Raw genomic sequence first — 8,424 nt, 5'->3', positions numbered from 1 at the left:
ATTTAAATACAGCTAAGGTGAACACATCCTGTTAAACAAAAAACTGTTACTTTTTTTTTTCTTGCAAGTTTTAGCAGAATTTATGTCGGAATTTGATCCTTAATGCGAAGAGTAGCAATGTTGTTTATTGTATAGTATTTTCCTTTAATGCATCAGTGTGGAATTGTGTCGAGTTATATATGAATCATGCACCTAATCGTGGATTATTGATCGTGGTCTGCCTTCTCTATGCTATATGTACTGTCCATACACTTCGATTTGAACTTCTGAACCTTTATAATGCCAGAATGCTTTAAACTCTCTAGTTAATATTTGAATCTTTTTATTGACAAGTTTTAATCGCTATATTTACTACAACTAACCAGTTCTAAGAAGCTTATTTTGGCAATTTTCCTTGATTTTGTGCTTTATCTTAACATTTGCAAATGCATGTGCTATTATTAATTAGTGCAATCAATGTTTAGTATCTTTCATCTACTAGACCTCAGTTCTGTAGCTTTTCATAATTCATTTTGAAGCGCCTGCTGTTTTTGCTGATATGCATATACTGCCCGTTGGAGTTTTGGAACTTTTGTGTGTATTGGATGCTTTAAATCTTGGTTGTCATTATTCCAGTGATCTGTTGTATTACAATTTCTTTGGAAGTTCAAACTTTAGTTGTTTACCTATAGATTTTTTTTGCTTCATGCTTCCTTTTGTCAGACTGCTGGAACGAACAAATTTTCAACTGTGATTGAATTTCTCCGGCGTCAGCTTCATAGAGATACTCTGGTAAGGTCGTTCTTTACGAAAATGCTAGCCGTTTTATTGTTGCATTAGCGCTCTTATGATAACTTGTGACTTCTTTTGGCAGTTTGTCTACGTCAACAGTGCCTTTTCTCCAAATCCAGATGAATTGATGATTGATCTGTACAATGTAGGTGGTATATGCGTGACACATGTTAGTTATTTTTAGTTCTATAATAATGGTCTTTGCTGGAGCTCTCTAGGGATTCACAAATTTTAGTTCTAGGATAATTTTAGTTAAAAGCGCATGATGCATGCTTATCATTCCATCTACAACAAAATAATCTGCTATTGAATGAAAAGAACTTCCCATACTTTGTATAACAATAACAACATGCCTTTATCCCACTACATGGGGTCCCATGAATTCTATTTCTCCATTGTGTCCTATTAAGAGTCAAATTCTCATTTAAATCTAATAAACATAATTCATTTCTATTACTTTCTAACTAAGTCTTTGCAGGCCCCTCTACCTTTCTTAATATAGGCCGGATCTAAAACATCTACTCTCCTAACTAGGTCATTGTAAGGCTGAAGCTTTATGTGACTAAACCATCTAGGGCAACGCTCTTTAATCTTATCTGCCATTGGAACTACTCCAACCTTGTCATATATATATTCGTATCGCATTCTGTCTCTAAGTGTAAAGCCACTCATCCACTTGAGCATTCTCATCTCTACAAAACTCAACTTAATTTTATGCTTCTCTTTTATACAAATTCGATGCATTCCTCCACTTCAACCATCCAACTTAAATTTTACTAATAATATCCCCATATAGTTCAATTTCATATAAGAAAGAAAAGCTAAAAATAGAAAAATATTAATTATCCATTTAAATATAAACAATAAAATTGAACTCACATTATATACTTAATAAATTGTAGAGCTATTTAGAAGTCCAAAATAAATTCATATATAGTGGCATTGGGGCTGAGGCTGGTGAATTGAGGGGCTAAATTAGGGTTTTAAAAAGTTTTTGATTAAATTAAATAATTAATATAATTTTGATGTTAATTGACGAGTATAAACTAACACACAATTAAAAAAAAAAAATACAAGTAAATAATAAAGTAACATAAGTGCAAGCAAAAGAAAATAATATGTACAATATTTTTACTTGGTTCGGCCCGAACATCAACCCAACTTACATTCATCGTTAGCCAACTCTTGGGCTAGAAATCCACTAAATCCTAAATTTGCCTTTAAAATCTCACTTCCTTTAGTTAAACTAAAAAATGTCTTACAACCTATATACTCTCATATATAGGTGAATACAATCCAATCTAATTACAATATAAATTTTACTAAATCAAATGATTTAGATTAAAAAATAAAAATACAACTTATTGTAGACAATGCAAGCTTAGATCCTTCAATAAAGTATTTAAGGTGATTTATAAAGTATTGATAATTACATCTCCATTTGTAAATGAGATGTAAATTTTGCTCACTAGAATATATATTTATATCTTGATATATATGAATAATATTTCTCATTAAAAAATTTGGCTTGTAGATTTATATGTTGATTTAAAATAATATTTTTTAAATCAAGTAAAGTAGATATATAAAATTAAAATATGTACTTATAATACTTAAAAAAATGTAATAGATTTTAAAATAAATCTTTGCCAAATATATAAAGATTTGCTTTCTAATTTTATGGATAAAAGAGTTTTAAACACAGAAAACTTAATCTAAGATGCTTAATTAGTATTTCATCAAAAAAAAAAAAATCACAAAAATAAGGTGAAAAATAAAAGTGTAGCAAAGAAAGTTTTAGGAAAAGAAAACGAACTCAAAAAATTCAAGAGACATTGCTCAATTCAGTTCGTTGAAGCTTCCAAATCAAAGATTTGATATTGCAAAGATGCAAAACACTTGGAAGAAAATCTAAATTTATCCTCTCAAAATTTAGCTTGAAAATAATGGAAGAAGGAAGAATGTGTTGGAATTTTTAAGTTAAGATCAACCCTTACAAGAAGAGCATGGGGGGTATTTATACGAAAAATGTAATTTAAGAAATTAAATAATGTAATATTATTTTATCAACTAAGAATATAATATTTTATAAAAAATTAAATTTAGATTAAAAATATTAGATTTAAATGGCTAGTCACATGGGTAAATTAAAAAGTCTCCAATTATCTCCCCAAAAACATATAAAAATGGCCTATTAGCTTGCAATATTAAAATTAGATAATATTTAAAAATCATAATAAATTCAATTTAAATCAAAAGTGGGTCATGATAAGATGTTATGAGTCATAGATGCAAGAATGGGATATCACAGCTCTTGCTCCAAAACTGTTAGATATCAAGATCTTTGTTTGGCTCTCCATGGAAAGAGTTCTCAAGTCCGTTTGCGTCGTTATTTGCATCTATAAAATTGGTGGCAATAGGGTATTCAAAAGTTTGAGTGCTTAAGTATACATTTTGTTTATACTCAGTAAAAAAACAATAAATAGTTTTGATGATGCTTGTTGATCAACTCTTGAAGTCTCTCATGATAAAATTTGGCATAGCAACAAACTTATACCGAGGATCTAATATCTTGGCAAATGATAATAAACTCAATATTTATAAAATTTTGTTTGCATGTTAATGACTAAGTTATTCATGAAATTACAGACCATAGTTCAATTCTAGAAACTTCCTGTGAACCTTTCACACCCCATTGAAATAATTTTTTTTTTTCGGACATTTTATTCCAGAGAACATACATGCTATGACATAAAAAACTATCAAGAACCATTTACAAGCCGTTATATTGGCCAATTCTTCATTTTAAAGCATACAATGATGTACGTCTATCTGTATTGTAAATTTAAGTACATTTCTTTTTAAAATAGAAGCAACCCCACATCAAATAAGTTGAATTACGCCTCACACAAGCATCTTGTTTCCAAATTTTGTTTTTGTAAAGCCCATATTGTTTTTGCTACCACAACATAAACTTGTCTTTTATTCTTGATTTTTTAATATACTCATTTATGCTACAGAGGCATAATTATTTGAGGTAAGAAAAATTTAATCAAGAGCTTCAGTGAAAATTCCTTCACATGATCTACTTTCTTGACACACCTAGCAATAATAACTTGCATTTCCGCAACTTAAATTATTAAACTTAGAAGCATATTGCACTAATAAAATGTCCAAGACTAAGTTGTTCAACACTAGAAAATAGGTAATCTCCGCAAATAATAAAATCAAAATGAGGTTCATCATCATCATACTTATTTTTTCCAGTTGCCCATAGAAGTTTTATGTCACATTTTTTTACCTTTGAGTTGCCTTTTAAATGATATTTAAAATGTCAAGTTTTTTTCTTGGATTAGCCAGAGAGGATATTCTTAAAATGCTCATTTTTTCTCTTCAAACTCTTATTGGTATTCCTATTTATTATTTAACCTAATGAAATCATCCAATCCTTAGAACTAATTTGTCCTCTTTGTGAAGGCTTATTCTCATAGAATTACATGTTTGCCTGCATATTTTGGTCCTATATTAAAAATGTTTATAAATATTAAATGAAATTTCAGTAAAATGGGAATCATAAATTATGCATATTATTAATGTTATAGTGGTAACATTAAGTTATTTATGTATGAATCTTATAATAAAAAGAAAAAGAAAAAAACTCTAGCCTTATACTTATTTATTTAGTTTTTGTGAATGGGGCATTATCAAATCTAAAACTAAGGGTTTCTTGAAATTCATACTTTTTAAAAAAAAAATGTGGCAACTAAATTGCAAGTTTAGAAGATCCCAACTATCAGATAAATTAACTTATTGATTAGAGTTTATAAATGAATGACACGGTAGGCTTAAAAGCTTAAGCGGATAATTGTTTTTATTAATATTTCAGTAATTGAAGAACTGTAACATCAGTAATAATTTTGATCTAAATATTCTAACTTCTAAAATTTAGTAAACATCAATGATAAATCTGAGAAAAGCTTGTTGGTTCTAACTTCTAAAGTTTATCCAGCATAAACATAAGAAAAATTTAATACTTCTAAATTTTAAAATAGATTTGATATGAACAATTATTAAACACCAATGGATATAGTACAACCCAGATTGACTATTTTCTTATTAGAAAATTAAATCATTTAATTCAAATTAAAATTCTGGAGTTAAAAATTACCAACATCTATATAAATGTACTTTATATAAATGCATAAATAAAATAATATATAGTAAAACAATTTTCATATTAAATGTCATTTAAAAATATAACAAATAATATTTGAAAATAAATTTAATCTTAAAATTTTTTTCTTATACTGTTCTGTGCATAGTGATGCTATATTATTGTGAAAAAATAGTTAGAATAAGAATATTCAAAAGATGCTTTTTAGCATAATCAAATGAAAAAGTTTCCTAATAGTAAAAAATAATTGTTAACTCTAATTTTTATTTATGTCAGAAAAATTAAAAAAATAAAACTTTATAAAAATGTTAATTTAAAATCTATAATTGTAAATAATAAAGTTGTTAAGATCCTAAATACAATATACTGATCATATAGTTTATTAGCTTTTAGTTGATTTATTATAATAAGATTAGATACTAAAAGTTGGAATAAAATATATGTATAATATGGTCCAAACAAAAGAAAATAAATTAGTCAAGGAATTTATAAATATGAAATAAAATACTTTTCTAAAATATATCAATCAAATATGATAATATTGCTTATATACTATTAAGAAATTGAAAATAAGATTGAAATGACCCCTTCACCTAAATAAAATAAAATTATTTTATCTGGTCTTGTTATTAAACTGTAATCTTAGAAGTAAAGAAATGAAGGTATTATTTATAATAACTTTATTTTTTGTAGGGTAAAACTGTTGACCTATATTATCCAATAAGTTTGGTAATATGCTTATTAATGAATGTAATTACATTTCTTATAAACTTTTAATATATTTATTAAATCTTATAAAATGCCATTATTGATATAATGGAGGGAATTCATTTTAAGATAAAGGATGCACAAGATGGGGCAATTATAAGTTATTTTATATAATCTTTTCATTACTTAAATACTTTTATTAGCGATTAGGTTATGCATTATGCCTGCTTACATAAATTTCAAATCATTTTATTGATTCTACTTGTCCTTATCGACTATGAAGCCATATCATTATAAATGTTGATGTGTTTGTCTTTTGTTTTTTTAAAAATTTATTGTTTTCCTTTTATTATAATTTGTTGTTTTTCTTTTTTTCTTTCTCTTTTTTTTCTGTATTTTGATTCTTTTGATTTTCTTTTGTTTTTTTTTCTTTTTTTTTTTCTATGTTTTCATTATTGTGTTTTTTGTTATTTAGTGTTATTTTTTTCTTCCATTACTTATAATTCTTTTTTTTATTTTTTTTTTTTCTTTTTATTTTTTTTTTTTTTTTTTTTTAGTTTAATTTTTTTTTGCATATATTTTTTTGTTTTTTCCCTTTTTTGTTTTATTTTTTTTTCTTTTTAAATGTATATAATGATATCAATATATATTATGATCTTAAAAAAGCATATAAAAGTTCCATATCTTAAATTATGGATAGTCTTAAAATGTAAAGATTCATATAATTCTTATATTCAATCATTAAGATTTTTTTTTTAATTTGTTTAATTGCTAGTGTTGTTTGGTAAAATGCTTAATTAATATCTTTTTGTTCCTCCCCTAAAAAACCAACTTTATAGGTGTGTTTAATTTTGGGGGTGAAAACCCATTTTAGATATTTTTTTTTCTCTTTTATTTTTTCTGGTTGTGTACATAAAGATCATCTCTTATATCCCATTACTTTCTATATCATGTATTTCACTAATCTATTTCTAAAGATGATTTTTTTACTTTTTTTCTTTGCTTGAATATTGTTTCATTATAAACTACATTATGTTTATTTACTGTTAAATCGAATCTATGGGACAACCTTATAGTCTATTATTGTTTCTCTTAAGTAGATCTAAACTTATAATAATGAGGTTATTAGTAAATATACCTAGTTAGGATTACTTTGTCTATCAATCATAATAAGATACTACTTTAAATCTATCTTATTGTTCTATAGTGTATGTAAAATTATTATTATATCACATAATTTAATTTTTATTTTGAATGAAATCATTTCGGTCTTTAGTGTATAAAATGACCCCTCAAACTAAGAAAAATTCTTATAAATTGGTATTACCTTGCCAATCTTATGTGCCGAATGTTGCCTTTAAAGAGAAGCTATTAATACTAATTAAGTGTGGCAGAATGAGGAATGCTCAATGGTTTTTATGATGTCTTCTTTACCCTTAGAGATAGAACGAATGAGCATATATCTGTTGATTAAAGGTTGGTAGTAGCCTAGTAGAATATAAGATTATTATAGTAAGTCGCCCTTTATGATGTTTGTCACTATAATTTTAATGGCGTTCCTTGCGTGACTTTCTCGAGTTATGACGATAGATGTATTAATTTGGACTTTTATGTGTAGTATAAGGTAGTGGCTTTAGACCTTAATAAATTCTTGTTCGAAAATATTAGGAATGACCTTTCTTTATTAGATTTAAACGAGAATTTGACTTTTAATAGGACACAATGGAGAAAAAGGATTCATGTAGCCGACCCCACGTAGTGGGATAAAGGCTTGTTGTTGTTGTTGTTGTTGTTGTAATGATAATAAAGCTGGACTATGTTGCAAGATAATAAAACCGGACTAATAACACATCTCAGAGAAGGAATTACGATACTAATTGAATGTCACATTCTAGACTGTTCTAACTGCAAAAAAACTGCAAATCTAAGGGCTGTCACTCAAGATATTTTTGATTTCTTAAATTTATAGAACTCTCTATAGTCCAAGTGAACTGATTCTTTTCATTCTAATTACAGAATTTTGGGTTTGATGGAAAGCTTGTGGTTAATTATGCATGTTCAATGGCTTGGGGCTAAGGGCTACTAGAACGGAGGAGGACATCCAACTACATTCCTTATTTCAGCTAAAAACTGGCAAAATAAGTATTGCAGATTCAAGTTCTTTTATATATATTCTTACTGCTAATTTTTTAGTGTATATTAACTGAACTTTCATTGCTTTTCCTGAGAAGTATGTATTGCCTTGGGAAACTTACATATGTGTAAAAATCAAAGTTTAAAGATAACTTTTTTTCCCTGCTTGTATGTAAGCAACTGCTTTGTCACTCTCCAGTAAAGCTGGTATGAAGAGAATCTATGCACATATTTACCTTTATCCCAGCTTCCAAAATCGCTTTTGTCTCTTTGACTTAGATTTGTTGTCGAGTATTTAATGTATTCGCCTCTTCACTCCCTTTTCTGACTTACTTTAATCCCTCAGTTTGTGTTACAACAGAAATATAGTCACACCAAGTCTATATTACTTCAGTTACTTTAACCCATCTTCTTTGTTACAGCAGAACAAAAGATTGAATAATATGATTTCATTGGAGCTTGCTTATTAATTGACCCTTGGCGCCTAGTTCTTTATTATTTCCGACCTTTTTTGTTCTTTTTAAATGTGCAAGGTGATAAAAGTTAGAAGAAAGTTATGTGTGCTAGAACTACAGGTATGGAGCAATGAAAGAAAATTTTCTTCTTTTTAGCTCAAATTTGATTAGTATTACACCGAG

General features: G+C 27.2%; 1 protein-coding gene across 2 annotated transcripts; it reads left to right on the top strand.

Annotated features, from left to right (window-relative positions):
• Window positions 1–702: 702 nt before the first annotated feature.
• LOC110092562 (ubiquitin-like protein ATG12) lies at window positions 703–8,042 on the top strand (the record flags this gene model as incomplete). 2 transcript variants are annotated; one of them, XM_020817161.2, is given in 3 exon segments in its annotated part: window positions 703–771; window positions 854–916; window positions 7,670–8,042. In XM_020817161.2, coding segments are annotated over 3 exon segments (192 nt in total), but the record flags the coding sequence as incomplete, so codon positions are not given.
• Window positions 8,043–8,424: the final 382 nt, after the last annotated feature.

Source organism: Dendrobium catenatum, unplaced genomic scaffold (assembly GCF_001605985.2).
Source record: "Dendrobium catenatum unplaced genomic scaffold, ASM160598v2 fragScaff_scaffold_390, whole genome shotgun sequence".
NCBI classification, from domain to species: Eukaryota; Viridiplantae; Streptophyta; class Magnoliopsida; order Asparagales; family Orchidaceae; genus Dendrobium; species Dendrobium catenatum.
The sequence above is the reverse complement of the archived record's forward strand: the minus strand, read 5'-3'. Positions and strand labels throughout refer to the sequence as shown.